At 35.9% G+C, this 19,577-nt stretch overlaps 1 protein-coding gene across 8 annotated transcripts in view; it reads right to left on the minus strand.

Annotated features, from left to right (window-relative positions):
- The window catches only part of PPP4R4 (protein phosphatase 4 regulatory subunit 4), a 70,670-nt gene that overhangs the window by 39,702 nt on the left and 11,391 nt on the right, over positions 1-19,577 (minus strand). For 6 of the 8 annotated variants that reach the window (XM_065063581.1, XM_065063584.1, XM_065063583.1 and 3 more), the window contains exon 3: positions 4,547-4,649. In XM_065063581.1, coding sequence (XP_064919653.1) covers positions 4,547-4,649 — 103 coding nt within the window. Of the gene's footprint in view, positions 1-416; positions 515-4,546; positions 4,650-19,577 lie in introns of those variants that run through there. The other 2 variants (XM_065063585.1, XM_065063586.1) reach the window with 2 other exon arrangements.

Here is a 19,577-nt window from a genome sequence, read left to right on the forward strand (position 1 = left end):
TTACAGCTGTGTATATTTGTAACAGCATTCTCTGTGCCCTGACATCCCCAAATGAAAAAAGGAACAAGGTTCAGATGTAATAAAATATTTTCATCCAATAGCCATGGAAACCATCCTCTTGTTATTTCCACAGCCTGTCTCTGGCCTTGTGCCTCCATTGCTATTACAACAGCCACAGCTAAGAATAAGGACACCCACCAGTTTTGTAACTGGAATGTTTCTGGGATCAGAATACCTGTGCATACTGTTCTGGGATTTTGGCCTACATTTGTTCAAAAATACATCCCCAAAATAATCAAAAGAACTATCTATGCACTGAAGATGCTAAGACACCACTGCGGATCAGAACATAATGCAGCTGAATTCAATTTTATGTACATATTCGCTCTGTATGCAATGCAAACAGGGTTACTTACCATCAAATAAAGTTTCCAAATAGTCTCCTCCACAGATCCACACAACTCTGCATAATCATGTGTGTGAACACATTCTCTGGATGTGCCTCCTCATGGACCTCGGGAGACATTGAAATGTGAATTTCTAGATTGCTCACACACCTGCCTGCATTGATGTTTGCACTCAGAACCGTACAGTTCCACACAGGAAAGCATACGGGTCTCCCCTTCTCATTCCAATTTCACTGAAGTCGAGTGACTTAAATGTACTTAATAGAAATATATTTATTTTCCTGTCTATCTTACTCAGACAAGCATTTTAATGGAATTTAAGGACACTGACATCTTCTAAAACTATCCTAATGTCTACGACTTACACTCAGGCACCAAAGCTGGCAAAATTTAGAAAGACTGGCTTATTCCATGAATTGGAAAACAGAAAATTCACCTCTACTTTAATGGACTTATGTCCTGCAGCAACAGATGTCTCTTGAAAGAATGCTGCAAGCAGAGACACAGTCAATTGTTTTAGTAACTGATGGCATGCCAGAAATCTTTATTTAGGAATAGAAAGACACAGAAATAATGGAGATTACAGAAGCTCTAAGATACAATGAGGATAGACCTTAAAAATCAATGTGAGGTGTAAGAAGGTGAAAATCAGTCCACCTCTTCTTAAACTATAAAATCAACTGTGGGTAAAAAAAAGAAAAGCTTTCAAGAGGAGACTAATATATTAGGGAAAAAAAAGTAACTGTGATGAGTTTGGAACTAATCAGACAGAACCAAAGAAGGCTTGATGTTTATGCTTCACAAGAGTAGCCATAGTTTTCTACAATCACAGCATTTGGAAAAATCTCTTTTTAGTCAACGAGACTGACACCTGCAATCTCCGTCCACTGCTGCCGGTGGCAGTGCCCAAGGATGGACAACAGGGAAAATACAGCCAACATCATTTGTGAGAAGCCATTTGGTGCACAACCAGAAATGCTGAGAAGAATGTCTAAGCCTTCCCTAAACCTGCATTCCAATGACTTCCAAGGTTCATGAGGAGGTGCATGCAGAAATCCAGAGAGCGGGGATCTCTATGCAAAAGAACGCATACAAGGATGTCACTTCTTTTTAACTGTACAATTTTAAAAAATATTTCACAATCTCATTCCTAAATTACCATCTAAATTACATAAAACTTATATGTTTTTTTAGTGTAACCAAAATACTGACACTTAATTTAATAATTAGTTAGATCTGACATGTTTATTGGTGTATTGTGTGTTTTATTTTGCCCATCTCAGACCTGAAACACTTATGTCAAACATATACAGGGTCTTTGATATAATTTTTATTTAATTAGGTTTTAAGGTCTGATAAGGAATTTGCATATACCCAGCTCTGATAAAAACAGTATTTATTTTTGCTTTTGGGTTTCTTCAAGTATGCTAAATAAGTACACTGTTTTCTGTTCCCAGTTATATGGTAACAATACTTTCAGATAAATAGCACCCTGAAACTACTGTACAGTTCATTTTTCATGTGCAAATTTGATTTCAAAATGATTTTTCCTAACCTACAGAAGTGAAACCAAGTGCAGTAATTTAAGTCAGCTTATTTCTATGCAATACCAGAATACATTTGCAAGACTTTAACCGCAGTTGAGTTTGATTATGCCTTTATATATAACAGTTTCCATTAGAGGACTATTCCTCCATAAATAAAAGGATAAGAAAAAAGAAATAGGCCAAATACTGTTAAAAGTGCAGTGAACCTGGGTACAAAAGAACTGTTCTTCTATTAGAGATTGGATAAATATTAGATAACGGACCACCACTGAAGAACCTGCTTCGTAAGAGTATATCCACAGAAAGAAATTTAGCTTACATACATTCCAGAAAGTTTTAATTGATAAAGCTTAAACCTTAAAGGAACACTTAAATTTAGACTGACCTAATTATATTTCGCTCTTTTTTCCCCTGCCCTAAGCACATTAAGTTTCATTTAATTTATCATCTAGGAAAGTATTCGATTTGGATTTAAATGACACTGAAAGACGAAAAACATGCTACTTTTCTCAGTTGCTCAAAGATTGATTAGATTTATTATTAAAATTGTCTGCTTCATTTCTAATTTTGTCTTCAATTCCTAATTCTTCTTTCTTCATATACTGTTTTCAGTGGAATGTCCATTATTATTATGCAGGAAGACACTTTATAAAAAGTAATTAAGTACCGCCTGATCTACACACACAGAGCTCCAACTCCCAACTCCAGCTCCAAATCTCACTGTATTTTCCAGGCCCTAGGCTCTGATCATCCTTTTAATTCTTTTCTCCATCCCTATACAAAAAACCTAAGACTAGAATAAAAAATTGTATTCCCATATTAACTTTTTATTAAAGACGGAGAGGCAAAGACTACCACTTCTATACCCCCTCGCAAATAAGTGTAAAAACGAAAGAAAAACCAAAACCAAGCAACCAAACAAACAAACAGACAGTGTTTCTTATTACTCCTTCATTTCAGGAAGAACTTTCCTCTCAAAGCAGAAAGACCAGAGACCCAAATGGATTCCGTATGCTAAACAGAAAATTAAAAATAAACCCTTTTCTTGAAGCCAGTAGGTTGGTTTAAGAAATAAGGCATTATGAAGGTCAGAATAACCCATGGTAGTAACTGTAGAAACTTGGTGTAAGTTAAAGGGTTTGCGATTACTTTGTAACTTCAAGTCATTCTTTTTCTCAAAGATTCTTTTTTACGCACATATATATTTAAACAAAATGCCTCTTGACCTGCATCTTTTAACACAGAACACGACAACTAGAAGTACTTTAAAGTCTATACTAGCCCTCAGTTCTGAGGACAGCTATTTCTTAGCCATTTGCTGAATTAAAATAATTAGATAAAAGTTGGAACAGCTCCTCTTAAGAAACAGGAGCCTCCTGGGATCACAGAAGTTTCAGGAGATAATATGAAATTGAAAGGTGATGCCTGTTATTCACAGAATCACAGAATGGCTGAGGTTCAAATGGTCCTCTGGAGGTAATTTTGTCCAATCCTCCTCCTCAAGCATGGTGACCTAGAGCCAGAACATGTCCAGACAGCTTTTGAATACCTCCAAGGAAAGAGACCACTACCTCTGTGGGCCATCTGTGCCAGTCCTCGGTCACCTTCACAGAGAAAAAGTGTTTCCTGATATTCAGAAGAAACCGCCAGTGTTTCAGTTTGTACCCACTGCCTCTTGCCCTGTCACCTGGGCACCACTGAAAAGAACCTGGCTCCATCCTCTTTACATCCTCCCTTCGGGTATTTCAGAGAATCACAGAATGGTTTGGGTTGGAAGGGCCCTTAAAAATCATCTAGTTCCAACCCCCTGCCTTCCACTAAACCAGGTTGCTCAAAGCCCCAAGCAGCCTGGCCCTGAGTACTTTCAGGGATGGGGCCTGTTCCAGTGCCTCATCACCCTCATGGTGAAGAATTTATTCCTTATATCTAACCTAAATCTAAACTCTTTAAGTTTAAAGCCATTACCCCTTGTCCTATCACTACATGTCCTTGTAAAAAGTCCCTCTACAGCTTTCTTGTAGGCCCTTTTTAAGTACTGAAAGGCTGCTAGAAGGTCTTCTCAGAGGCTTCTCCAGGTTAAACAAACCCAGCTATCCTTTATACAAACACATCTGTATGGAAAACAAGTGTATAACGTTACATGACCAGCATGCATCTACCACAGCTAGCAGTGACTTAATAAAACTCTGGAGGGCAGCATGTGAAACTTCAGCCAGCTAAAAATATACTTTTCTGGAGAGCAGCATGAAAATCTTAACATTTGGACGGGAGGTGACTAAGAACATAAAAATGAACCATTGTGATCAGCTGGTCCTCAAAATAGTTCTCAAACAGCTGTCAGAACACTGGTAAATCTTTAGAATATGTAAATACTATTAGTTCTGCTTTCTTTTCCTGTTGTAACATTTAAAAAAAAAAAAATAATACCTGCAATACTTCATAAATTCAGTGAATTAATGTGGAAGATCTGCTGGACATACATCTCACAGGGAGCACCTTCATAATAGAAGTGGTATTTTTTTTTTTTACTTTTGCTAAAATACTTTTACTGGCAGGAAAAGATGCATTCAGACCTCATCACGTTTGACTTACTCTGATTTTTGGTAAAACTCGACGAAGTGTTTCTGCAGGATTCTGTCGCATCAGGACTGGAAGATTTGCCACCACACTTGTTCCTTGGATATCCTGGCCAGAACTTACAAATATATATATACATACAATATATTACTCTCTAGGATGGTTATAAGCTCACAGTTTTCATTTAAAAAACAAACAAAACACAAACTACCTAGGTTATTCATATAATAAGTCAAGAGAGGCATTACTTTTTTATATAATATGTAGTAGAAAACAACGTTAAAACAATATCAACCATAAAAGCCTTTATGTATCATTTCTAATATAGAATGTTCTAATTTTTAGTGTAGTTTTGGAAAAAAACATAAAATGTTTGAAAGATCTTTTCGTACAGGATGATCAAGGCAGTGTTTTCATGGAAGCTTTTATATTATAACAATACAAGTAAAAAGTACATTTGTACACCATTTTAACAGAAATCTACAATTTTTTCCCCTTTTTGTAAGGAAAACAGTCAGATGTATACTCAGATGTATATTGACAAACATGACTAAAGAAGGATGCAAAAAATTGGTTAGACTACAGATCTTGTACATTTCTCCTCATCCCATCTCTTTCAATGGTATCCCACAACTGAAAAAGATAAAAACAGCAGGATGGGAGGGAAACGGTAAGCAGCAATGAAGAAAAGGCATAAGATGAAAACAAAAGCTACCCAAGTGGATAACCTTCTAGAACGGAATCAGAAAGAGTCTGGTTGCCAAAATAAAAAATAAAACTAAACATTACCATATTCTTTTTTCCTGTTTAAGTGCATAAAATCCATTTTGCTAAGCAAATTCAGATTTGTTCCAACAGCTAAGCAGCTTTTTTTTAAATAAGCACACAAAGCTCAACTGTACACATGCAAGCACTTCTGTTAGCGTGGCATTGCAATTAAATGTACAATATCATTATACCTATCATTTTAAGAGAAAATTATAGTAAAACTACTTTTAAATACTTCCCTATACCACTCCCCATCCCCTCATCGCTCCAAGTTTTCTTAGTGAAACATATGAGCTCAAGAAGAGGACTAGGTACATAAATTGGTCACAGGACAGTAGATTTGCACAACCACCTTTCATTTTTGTTCTGTCTCTGAAATATATTTAAGGAATTCACAGTTAAGACACAAAGCCTTCCTGAAGCATTCAGAGCTGAAAAGATCTTTACTCATTTCATTAATGCTCTACACCATCATCAGCATTAACATCTTTCAGAAGACCAAATGAAATTATACGTACATTCAAGCAGGCCAATTCAGATCCATTTTGTTAAATGCATACAAATGTGCTTTTAAAAAAGAGGATATGTTTGTATAATAAGCAAGAGGCAAAAGTAAAAGCTTTGGTTAAAATCAACAGCAACCACAATACCTCAACAGAAACATTGTAATATTCTACTATAAAGATATTTTTCTTTGCACTCTATAATTTCCCAGTGAAAATATTCAAACAATTATGTATCACCATTAACCTATTCATGTTTAGCAAACTGCAATTTTAGTGTATTTTTGAAAGAAAGTATTCTTCACTATCGTCACAAAGATAATTTTTTGTGTTAGAAGGCAGTAAATTCTGGAAGATTAAGTACACGCTGGAAGGCAGGAATTCAAATTCTGTTTGCAAGGTGGAGAGTTACACACATCTCAGTTCACTTCTGTGTAAGGTTTCCATTCAGCAGATAGGTGCAATTATCTAACTCACCAACCACAAGTTAGCCCTCTGTATAAGGGTCTTCACATTGGAAAACCTCTGCCAGAAAAAAACTTCCCCTTCCAGAAGTGTAAATCTTGCTATGGCAGATATGTCTCATTTTTTGTACAGAATAACAGAAAGTGCTTCTAATTTGAAAGCATGTGTCTAAAGCATATATGCTAGAAGTAACCTAATCTTAGATTGCGTGTATCTGCCTCTAAGATAACTTTCCTTCAAAATCAATGAAAAGAAACAGGACTCAATAAAGAGCAATTTATCTCAGTCTAAAAAGATGAGATGGAGAGTGTCCCAAAGTGCCTGTTTCCCTCTACCACCTGTAAAGGTGGACACAAAGACTGGCCCTCCTGCATGCACCTGCAGGGGTAAGGAAATGATGGATCCTGCCCACAGAAACAACTTCAAGCTTTAGTCCTACAGGCATTCATATTGATGAATGCAAATAGTCCCATTTGTTTCTCATCTAGTAATATATTAGGATCATTGAATATTTCAAATTGGAAGGGGCCCATAAAGACCATCGAGTCCAACTCCCTGCTCCATACAGGACTACATAACACTAAACCGTGTCACTAAGAGCATCCTTATCCAGAGGCTCCTTGAACAGTGACAGGCTTGGTGCTGTGACTCTGCAGAGCCTGTTCCAGGGACCAACCACCCTCTCAGTGAAAATCTTTTCCTACTGTCCAATCTGAACTTGAATTAACATCTTTAGAAACGCTTGAGTTATAATAACACATAAATAATATAACTAACTTGGGACAAAATTAAACATTCCTACTTCCTGGAGTTACACAGTAATCAAGAACGATCCATCACAAACTTAGTCATGGCAACAACTGTTTTACATGGGTGCTACACACCACTAATGCCAGATATTTTTGCCTAGTTTTTTTTGTGTTTTTTTAATGGACTATATACACTTTAATATTACAAATATAAGAACCCAAACAGAAAAGTTATCACAAGTTCTAAAATGAGTAACAAGTGAACAGAAAGCTGCGAACACTGCATTGAGGTTATCACACATGGCTGCCATTAGGACTGCAACATTCTGACTCACTGAGCACAATCTGGGAATCATTCCCAGAGCAGAGACTTCACCTTTATTGTGCTACACATTTACAACAATAAAAAGTGAACAAAAACTACAGCTGAGGGAGGAGCTCGCCACAGATGTAAAACAAATACACTGAAATTCACAATATCACAGTATAATAGCAAACACTTCAGAAAACAACAACAAAAACTCAACAGGCTGAAAAAAAATTAAGATACATAATTTCAAGGTCAAGAGCAAAAGGCTTGGCAGAGCATAAAATTAATCACTTTTTCTTGTATTTTTTGAATATGGGTTGTATTTTTCTCTTCGTATATACCTTACTTTAGGAATATGGAAAATTACTAATCCAATACTGCATGTTTTTTAAATACAGCATGTATACTAACTGAGAAAATGTATCAGTATTTTTGTAGTTTTTAAATCCTCTGTTAAGACTGCTACTGATGTAAAATTAAAGTGATGTGATTTTCACAAAAAGTATTAGGAACCAATTTTCTGGCTAGTTACCATAGACACCCCTCTATAATTTTTAAAGTGTTGTCTGTAAACACAAGAATGATGACAAGTTTTGACAGGGCAAAGCTACACCAAAGCCCTTTTTAGTGCCATTCAAAACCAGCAAGAATGAATGAGAATACAGAATTTAGCACAATTTTAATATCATCATCCCTTCAATCTTATTTGGTGTACATATATGTGCACGGTCAATAAAACACGTCTCCTGATAACGTATAAACTCAGTAAAAGGACAGTATTCTGTTAATTACTGAAAACTGACTTAAATTAATGATTAATAACTGATCTATTTACAGCATGCAATATTTTTGCATAATTCAAAACCATGTTGTTATCTAATTTAAAGCCATGAATACTGAAGCCTTTCATGTTTATGGAAGATTTCTCTGATTGTCGCATACTAATTCCAACAAAGCTTTAAAGCAGAACTGAGGAATCTAGAGCTCCCAGAGTGGAAAGGGTCACCAGGTGGATGAGGCCCAAAACTTCTTATGATATGACTTGCAAGGAAAAGATATGCACCTTTGTATTGTCCAGCAATAATACAAAATGTCAAGGTAACTTGGGGAAGCTATTTAAATGAAAACTTCAGTCACTTCGTATCAAGATGGAAGCAATCCTAACTGGTAAAAAATGCAATCAAAATGCAATGTTTTTCCATCAGAAATGTAAAGAAAATGGGAGCATTTCTCTTTAAACAAGAAACGCTCAGTATCTGGCTTGCTGCCAATTAAGAATGTGAAGCAGGAGGCATTTCAACACCTACACAGCCTGTAATTTTCCAACTGTGGAAGATTTTTCTTATGTTTCTACCAAAGAAGCTGCACCATAGATTTTCTTTAAATATTACAGACTTCAGGATTATAGTGAATTACTGTTAAATGCTCAGATTTATACATTTTTGTACTAATAAATATATTAGAACAAATGCTAAGTCTTTTCTTCATAGTCACAGTAAGCTTAATGTAAGCAAAGTGCTATTCCTTTATTAACAGTGCTAACTATAGAAGAATTCAACAGAACCCTATACTTAGAGGCAATTTAGCTCAACCTCTTTTGTGCCAGCAAAATCCATATAGATAATATAATTTAAATATAAAACTTCAGGATTCATCTTGTGGGTTCATCCTACAGGAGATCCCAGTGACTTTACAAAGCTGGGAATCCTCAGCTCTCATGCCTGAACACTCCTGTCCCAACACTTGCTGGCTTTGCAAGCCCAGCTGTGGTACCAACGCTGTTCTGGCTACACAGTGCATTGAAGAACTGGTACTCGTGAAGCGTAAGCGCAGCACTAAGCCTCTCCCTCTAGCCCCTGCATTTGGATTTACTTGTTTTTTCTACCCTTAAAAAATGAAGTCTACAACACATTTGACTGCCTTGAAACTAGAGTAAACCCTCCTAAAACCATTCACAAACATATGAAGGGCAAAAAAGTGACTGGGAGTAGTCAGCCTGGATTTGCAGTCATGCCTGACCAACCAACCTGCCAGCTTTCTATGATGAGATAACTGTGTTGGACAGCAGAAGTTGTTTAACTTATTTTAGCAAGGCTTTTGACGTCTTCTGCCATAATATCCTCATAAATAAATTGATGAAGTACAAGCCAGATAAATGGAAAGTGATGTGGACTGAAAACTGGCTGAACTACTGAGCTGAAATGGTTGCGATCAATGGCCAGGCCACTAGTGCTTCACCTCAAGGGTCTACGCAGCAGGGCAATACTGTTTAACGTTTTCATTAATGACCTGGACGATGGGACAGAGTGCACCCTCAGCTACTGTGAAGGTGACATAAAACCAGGAGGATGGGTTGACAGACCAGAAGGTTGTGCTGCCTCAACAAGCTGGAGAAACAAACCAACGGCGATCTTTGAAATGCAAGTCCTGCAGCTGTGGAAGAATAAGCCCATGTACAGAACAGGCTGGAGCAAGCCAACTGGAAAGCAGCTCAGTAGGAAAGGACCTGGAGGTTCCAGTGGACACCAAGCTGACCAGGAGCCAGCAATGTGTCCTTGTGGCAAAGGCAGCTGACAGCATCCTGGACTGCACCAGGAAGAACGTCCCCAGCAGCAACAGGAATGAGATTATTCTTCTCTATTCAGCGGAAGAAACTTAGGCAAGAGTGAGTAACTTGAAGGACCACTGAAATTACTATGGGATTACAGCATCTAATATTTGAGCTGAAGTTTAGACAACAGGCATGTTTGTCTCAAGAAGATAAGGTTGGGAGACTTGTTTAATATGTATAAAATCTGATCTGAGGAAGCAAAGAAGATGCAGGTTGATTCTTTCCAGTGGTGCCCAGTGACAGGACAAGAGGCAATGGACACAGAAAATTCCTTCTAAACCTTAAAAAAAAAAAAAAAAAGTTTTTCAAAGTCCGAGTACTCAAATATTGGAATTAATTGCACAGGCAGGTGGTGCAGTCTCCATCCTTAGGATTCAAAATCCCAAGTTTGGGACAAGACCCTGAATATACTGTTCTAACTGACACTGCTTTGAGCAGGGAGGTGGACGAGATGATCTCCAGAGGTCCCTTCCCACCACAACTATTCTATGCTTCTCATACTCAGGATAGGTATTTCCAGGTTTGCGAACTTTCAACAAGCTCAGGGCAAATAAACAGATTTCTTATATTTAAAAAAACTAACTACTTAAATTAGATGCTTAAAAATCCAATTTGAGTTTCATTTTAAAAGTATTTTTAAAAACAGATTCTGCAAAATAAGAACCAAAAATGCTTCAAGAGTCCCTGAATACTCAATTAGGAAAACCTGTATCTGGAAAGGGAATGAATGACTACAGTTCCTTCTATAGCATGAAGGAAGAAGATTAGTCACTGAATGTTCCCCAAGAGAATATTACCACAGAGGAGTTTGAAAAGGAGAAGATAGATTTACATCTCTCTCTTTCATTTGCACTAGCCTGCAAAACATGATGACAGGAGCAGAGTAGAGCATTGTAAAGGCAGCTGAGGTACAGTGTTTACCCAAACTCTAACTAAAGCACTGTGTTTATAAACTGTATTTTCATTAGCAGTGTGGCTAACTGTATCAGTTCAGCAAAAATTATTTGCTAAATAGTGATTGTTGAATCAAACACTGAAGTCTGTGCTTTGTGTAACTTAGTTTTACAAAGCCAGAAGTTCTGATGGGTGGCTGCAGGGGATTACAGTGTTAACTCAACACCCCCCATAAGTGACATTATTTTCAGTGCAAGACCCCAAAATGCTTTGTGTTGGTCTAAATCTGCACTTCTTGAAAAGAGAAAAAATTACCAGTTTCACTGAAGGAGGGATTAGAATAACATGACAAAAAAAAAGGAATAAAGTATTCAATAACTAATTACGTATTAGGAAAAATAAATTCACCAAGAACATTGTCAAACACTGAAAAAGGGTGCCCAGTGGTTTGGGGATCCTTGGAGATGTTCAAAACTCATCTGGACAATGTCTCGAGCAATCTGATCTAACACCAAATTACATTAGACTTGGCAGCTGGCCCCTCTTTGAGCAGGGCATTGGTCCTAATGACCTCCAGAGGTCCCCAAACATCTAAACTATTCAGTCACTGTGATTCATAAATCCTAAACTTAATTTCCTATTTATATAAAAGTTCAGTGTCTGACAGGACTTAGCCTATTCGGAATGATTCAATATTAATTCTCCTTCCAGGATTTCTGTTCTCCCGTACAATATACTGGTTGCCAAGGCAAATAAAAATCCAGATAAATATTTCAGTCAATAAAATAAAAGCGCTTGGCCCATAAGCCTTCCTTAGAGAATCTTCTGTACTTTTATTGTAAAGACTTTTACATAGCGATCTTTACTATACAGACAGGGAGACACACTTAACAATTATTAAACTCTTTCTATGTCCTTGCTAAGTAAAAACTAACACTTTACAAGTTTGTTGGTGGTTTGTTTTTTTTTTTGTCATTGTATAATTTCAGGCTTTTGGTAACAAAAAGGTTAAAAAAAATCTAGAAAGTCAAATGTCTTGAAATCAAAAATATTGCTGTGATTTTAAGACTAAACTTCATTTCACTTCAAGGTGAATACTCCTTTGATAAAATATAATCTGGTGTTTTCTGTAAAAGTACAATCCTTTCTTAATACCAGTGTAAAGCAGTGACTTTGCTTTTATTTCATTTTATGTATGCTTACATTTCAAGTATACTTCTGTAAACATAAATTACGTAACAGGAACATCTGAACATCTATTTGACATGTATTGTAATAGGTATATTATAAGCAGACCCAGTTCCATGGAAAGATCTGTCATTTCATCAGAATTACTTCCTTTAAGAGCCTCAGTTGAACAAAGAATGAGAAGCACAAGCTGTACAAATACTACCAGAGTCCTGAAACCAGGGAGATTTCATAGACTATAAGTGCTGTACAAAATCATTTGTACGTTATACTCTACCATGTTGCAAATGACAAATAAAAGGATGTGGAATCAAAATGATGTTTTATCTGATAATTTGCCCTAGGATTCAAAACTGCAAAGATGTCCAAGATGTTTGGGATGTGTTTCTAAAATCAGATACACGCTTATATTTCTGGCATTGTACCATAACTGCTAAAAAAAGAGGCTTCCTTCTCAAAAAAGGCCAGTACAAGAATTTAGAAAATGTTACTCTTTTAGACACACACCATCATATTAATGATCTTATTTATTATAGACCCATCTTACATATTAAAATACAATACTGGGGCTCCTAAGCTATATGCTTCACTTTCTTCACTGTCAGAACTGTAACAACCTCAAAATTAGTTTAAATTGTCCTTGGAGCCAATGGCCTTTTTCTGCATGTAGTCATACACTATAACATTTCTGTATGTAAGCCTTCATATATATGAAAATCATGATAATTTGAAAGATTCTAGAATAGAGATATAAACCAGACTGGAAGTCCAAGACTCTGATGGGGCCAATAAGAATTAAGCAGCTCTGTCCTTTAACACTTCCCTCCCATTGTTACCTGTCCAGCCAGAGCAAATGAAGAGAAGAAACTTTATTTTCAAGCTTCTATAATTTTGCTGAAAGTAAGAAAGAATAAAACTAAGCTGAAAATGTAACACCTGATCAAGAAGCCAGAAGTCCTGACAATATCACAGTATGAACCTCTCCTTGCAAATTGACATTGGTAACTGTTTTCTATTAAAATCTCATTTTCAAAACCACTTTCTCATTCTGATCATTTTCTTCAGTTATTTGCGCCTATAGTCATTTTACAGCACATCTGAATAAAATCTACATGATCTATATATTAAAAAAGTAGAAATTAATCTGATTGTAGTACATATCTGAACATGCACCACTACACATGAAAATCCTAATGCAATTAAAGTAAGAACGGAAACCCCAGATTTAGCTACACAGTAGTTCTGTATACATAGTAACCTTGTTTACCAGGATCAGCTTGGTCAACTCAAGTTTCTTATTTCTGTTTGCCTGCTGAACAACTGTCAAAGAGAGAAAGGATTTCTAATTCTTACATATACACCTTTTTGTTCCAGAGCCAAAATAAATGTACTATAATGACACAATAATGACACAATCACTTCATTCTTCCTAATATCATCAGTTTCTGTGCATTTAGACACTAATTACTATGAGGAAACATTAAGTTTTTCTCCCTTTAATTTTAAGAAAAGTTTCAAGAATATGAGAAGTGCCTCAAAGGAACACGTTTTTCCTCTCAAATATTACTCTAGTATCAACGTTACTATCTCCTGGAAGATAAGTGTTTCCTCTTCCTTACATGACTTATAACACACACTGCATTTTGTATGGTCTCTGGGTAGAATTCTTGGTTGTTTTTATTTGGAGTTTAAATTTTTAAAATTAAATCCGGTCTTTTCACTTCAAGATCACAATAATGCAATTTCCAGTTCCTAGATAATATAACAAAAATGAGCTAGTAGCTGATGTTATTTTTCCCTCTGCTCAGTCCTCATTCACTGACTCAGAATTTATAATTTTCATTTTCAGCAAGATTTGTCATTTCACAGCATGCATTATATGAAATCAGAAGTCTTCTGGAAAAGTACAAGGCCTGTAATTTTTCCACACAGAAAGTGAGAAGAAAAAAAATTCACAGATGCTAACCAAATTCTAGAAGGGTAAATTACTTCTGCTGACCTAAATTTATCTTATAGTCTAATTTAGACATAGGATCCCTTTTCATTCTCCAGTCATGTTTTTGTATCAGTAGTCTCATCCACTGAATTAGCTATTTGCAGCATGAAAGAAATAAATCCTTCAAATGACCTAACAAGCACTAAAATCTACTTAGAGACTTCTTCAATTTGTGGGTCTTATAAGTGTGAGGTATTTGTGGGGGACTACAGTGGGTCCTTGGATCCCTGATGGAGGGCATGGGAACAGAAATTAGCCTTGAAGATATTAAGGCCTACCCATGGGAAAAATGGGAGTAAAGGAGTATCCAGAGATGTTAAGCATGTACCCGTGAGAGAGAAGGGAGTAGAAGAGTAACATTGATGATAGCAAAAATAGCCAATGAGATGTTACTGCTGTAACTTGTAACCAGTAGTGAAGAGACACATGAATTGGTAACACTGTATAAAAATGCACTTGTGGCAATAAATGGCATCTACTACTTTCATCCTGGAAGAACTTGGTCTATGTCATTTGTCCGTCTCAACCACAACAGGTATTATACACAATAGGTCCGATAGCTCCCACTTATTACTTAACTGTGTGTCTTTCTATCATGCATTCTCATTCTTGCCGACTATAACATATTCTATCTTTTATCAATTCCATATTTTTTTCATAGCAACTATAATCTAATAGTTGCTGAAGTCAATGAGTATCCTCTCAGAAACATTTAAAGGTTCTTGATCCAAAAAGCAGTGTTTGTACTTTTCAACTTCTCCTTTAGAAAATGGACTTGCAGGTCTAAAAACATTTTCTATTTTTTCAATACTTATTGACTACTCTAACAGGAGATAGCACTTCACCTCAACCTTTGCTATGAGCATCTTCAACCAGCTAGAACCAAATTATGCTATGCTAATTCCATTAGGAATTCCTCTGCATACCATTAGGAAAAGCGTATTAAAAGTTAGGAAAGCAACTGTTACTGGTCTATTTATCTACAGCTGCATTGTTTCATAGAAAAAAAAAAAAATAGCCCCCAAAAAAACAAAAAACACACACCATACAGTTTTTCTTATTTTGAAGAACAGAGTAAAAGCCTGAAATAGCCATAACCTTATAAGACATAAAGTACAAGTAGGACTTTTGAGTCATCTTCCAAAAAATTCAAACTTTTTAGAAGAGGTTTATAAGATCCAGAACAACAAAATCTAAGTTGCTGCATCAATCACTGTATCACAGACAAATGGTACATAAAACATTATTTGCACATGAGTTGACCAACCATTTCCAAAATCACACAGAAAATGCAAATGTAGAGACTAGTAGAGACATTGTAAAGAATGCTGAGTACAGAATAAATTAAAGTACAGTACATAAGTACAGTGAATGAATGAAAAGCCACAAGAAAAAAACAAAAAGGGAAAGAAAAAGATAAAGAGACCGAACCCAGGGGTTGGAAACTATTGCTCACAGCATTTTCCACCATACGGAAGAAAAGTTTATCTATAGAAATATAGTGAGTAGCTATGTATCATATATAATAAGCTGAACTTGATTTAAGTTTGAAAAATATGAGGGCAAAATTGTGAGCACTGAAAAATATATCTGAAATTTTAGAAACTCTTGGAAGCTTTAGCTGTAGAAGCAGTTCTTTCTTCCTGAGCAAGGAAATCTGACTGTGACCTCAGAATGACTTCAAACAGCTAGCCCTAAATTTCTACCAAATTATTGCTGTCATCCTCAAAAGACCCGGTGACTCAAAAGAGAAAAATAATTAGAAAACGAACACAAAACTATGAACTTACTCCTCACTGAAGCGAGCTTTTAGACAGCTCAAAAGTGGAAAGCCTTGCTTGTTTGCCCTCTGTTCATTATTCAAATATTTTCAAGTAGTTTTGGACATCTGCTTCAGACTGATGCAGTTAGATGCATCAGCGATACATTGTCAAAGAGCTGACTCTAGTGCTGTTTTCTCATCCATCAGTAGCAAACATACATCAAAGGCAGCTTTCTGAGGTAAACAAGCAAATAACTATAAATTACTTCAATTCCAAGCTGTTGCTGATTCATGTTCTGTCAAACAAAAGAGTGCTTTACTTGATTCATGTTCACTTTGGAAAGTAAGATGGAATTTAGCTACTTAATTGAAATTAAGGAAGAGTCACAGTTATGTCTCTCAAAATTATGAGATTTTCTCCATTGGTGGCATTCAACTTGGAGTGGACAGATAATCAAACCAGATAACACAATTAACATAATAAACACACTGAAGTGATGACACAATCTTGCAAATTTCCAGCTCTCTGGCAGAATAATTCAAACAGTAGATAAAAAAATAGCAGATAATTCATCTGTATTTACGTTCCTATTAAAATCATTATGAGCACACCATCAGAATCCTCCTGCCTACCCAACTAGGTTTAGGTAATTATAATCCATCCAATGTTCCCTACCTTTAAAATCACTACAATAAGCTTAAATAGCCTTTTGTTAGACTATTTTTTCCTCACATGCTCATATTTTAACTTATTTCTAATGGTACAATTATCCCAAAAAGAGTTTGACATTCTGCAATGGAAAGAATAAATAAAGCATTTACCAGTAATTCCACCCACATTTACTAAAATTACTTCAGAATCATCTCTGGAAGAAAAGAATATCCCTTTCCTTTGAATGCATGTCAGATATGCTCAACTGCATAGATCCTTCACAGCATACCAATGTTAACCAACAGAATACCTGGCTTATCTGTTTACTATGTTAGTATCAATATTCTTCTATGGAAACAAAAGTAACATGGAATAAGAAAAATTACAATAAAAGGCAACCACTAATACCATTTGCATACCATTTCCTCTCCTTGTCCCTGCCTTCACTTGGTTTGTTACTGAAAATGAACAGAATTAACCGATCACTAAAAGGTGTGGGACAGTAAATCTTCAGTCTAAACTCTCTGTGGAATATAAACAATGTATTATTTTCATAAATAATACTCTTACTAGGCATCTGATATGGCATCTATGCAAATGAGTATCTACAGGTAGAATTTACCTTAAAAACAGCACACAGTGCTTCGAATATCAATGTTACTTCAGTGCACACAGAACTCCAAAGTTCTGTATGATTATCACAGGACTAACGGTCTTTACAGGTGTTACACAAACCATCTCAAATGGTATTCAGTGTGTAGCCTCCTGAAGATAAGGCAGTCATGATGGCAAAGAAAATGAAAATAAGATGCATGCACTTGCAAGGGCAGGAATATCATTTAGGGAAAAATAAAATCAGTCTTCTGTATGTTGGACTCAAAAAGGGGGAGCAACAGAAGTAAAGAAAACACCTTGTACTTGCATCCTTCATCAAAAAGCAAATAGAGTCATGAGTACCTGGAATGACCTAACACATACTAAATTCTACTTAGAGTCTTCATCAGTTCATGGGTCTTATAGGTCTGAGGCATAAACACAATAGATCTTAAAGCTGCTGCTTTCCAACTGTTTATTTTTTTTAAAAATCATCCTCTCCATTTAATCAGGAAGCAAGATGCGGCACTGGACAAGTTCTCAAAGCCTTCAGAATTGGTAATAACTAAGATACAAAAATCTGGATATTAATTTTATTGATATAGCTACTCTCTAACACATTGCTTTCAAATAGGTGGGGCCATTTAACTGGTCAAAACACAAGAGTATTTTTCTGCCCTTATGAGTTGATTTTTCCATACCAGTATGTACCTAACAGTTTATTACAAGCACATGGTGCAAGTATTTTCTTCATGTGTAATGGAACAGGCATTTAAGATTCAAAAGAACTTACAAGTAACCCTTAAAATGCACTTACAGTTGGCGCCACATGGTGATAAGAACAAGAGGAAATAGACATAGTCTTGGATTAAAATCTGTACTAAAGAAGCAGGTTAACTTTAAGTAGTCATCATTCTCTTCTCTACTGAATTAGTGGTTAGCGCTTGATGCAGTTGTGAAAAGCTAAAATGAAAATACATCTTGCCCTGAAAACTATAACCCAAATAACTTCTAGCTCCCAAAATGGCAGAAAAAATAAATATCCTATTCTTGAGCTTTTAAATGAAATTACGTAAAGGAGATTAACTGAAGAATTAAGAGAAGAATTTTGGTGCAAGCAGCAATGAAGCTGTGACTCATGTTTTGCTATTTAATATGGACGTAAATCCTCCTCCTCAAAAAGCTCAGTTACAATTTCAGCAGTGAAAATGGCATCTTTTCTGTTTCTTCCTTTAAAGCCAGCATTTTTATCTGTAGGCCTGCACAAAAAAGTAAGTAATACTACCATGTAAATATGTACATTAAAGCGATGCCCTTCACATTTCTCCTTTAGATACATTTATTCTGTCAGAGATAGTAAATCCAATTCATATTCAGAACAAAAACATAGCATTTTTAAAGCATTTCTTTACTGTCCCTAGTCTAGTCTTCTCAATATACTCTTGGTAACAGAAGTTAACAGGCAATTTCACTAAGGGGAAAAAAAATAATAATAATTTTTAAAAATAGAAAAGAGAGTATATGCTGCTTTGGAAAGTCATATCACAAGCTGGTCAGCTGCACTTCTAATGCAGCACAGGCAAACAGTAAATCAGCCTGTTTTGCAGACATAACCCCTTACAAGCAAAATGTATTTATTGGTATTGCTGACTGAAACAGCATTTCTCCTGCTGTGCAGCTCTGTTTGTCCTATTGATGTCGAGTTATCAATGCTTTGACTCAGCTTGAATCCAACTTTCTTGCTCTTCTCCAACTGGTAAAGAGAAATGTGTTGGAGGTAGCTTTGAACAACTACAATTTAATGTTAGCATAAACTGATGGCTTCCGTGCTTAATGCTGTTCTCTGTTGTTCAACAATAGTCATCAGAGGGAAAGCGAATTGATACATACCCAAATTAATTCAGTTTTTACTTCAAGAGATGCGGACTCAAAGCTTTTTACCTGGGGCATAACTGACAATTTGTACACAAAGTTATTCTCATAAACAAAAAAAAAAAAAAGGAGGGACAAAATTGACAGTTCATACACAAACCTATTATCATAAGCAAAGAATCAGGGGCCTCAAGACTTTCTGCTTATACTCTTCCCCATGCTCCTGGACTTCACAGAGAGAGGGGAGCAACTTCAAGAACTGCAGTGAATGTGATAGCCTTGTAAAACTAGTTTTAACAGATTGAGGCATGGGAGTTAAAGAGCCCTTGTTTTCAAAGCCTGCAAATGATACTGTTATAGTCCATATAGGAAAGACCCATATACACAGAAAACCCTGCAGCAACTTTTGCAATTTTATCCAAAGTAACAGGGCATTGTCATTTTAAAAAAACTAACAACAAATTAAATCATTCAAACTTAAGGTACACTGGGGAAAGGAAAAAAAAAATATAATCTATGTTTATTTTCCAAAATCAAGTGCAATATTTAACTTTAAAAGCCTTTGAGAAAAATGCCTTAGGAAAAAAAAAAAAAAAGTCTGTGTTGATCTCTTCACAAAACCAGAAGAATTCTCTCAAAACCGGATGATTACTGAAAAATGGATAAGGACAAGAAGAATGGA

The sequence above is a fragment of the Columba livia genome, chromosome 5, assembly GCF_036013475.1.
Source record: "Columba livia isolate bColLiv1 breed racing homer chromosome 5, bColLiv1.pat.W.v2, whole genome shotgun sequence".
NCBI classification, from domain to species: Eukaryota; Metazoa; Chordata; class Aves; order Columbiformes; family Columbidae; genus Columba; species Columba livia.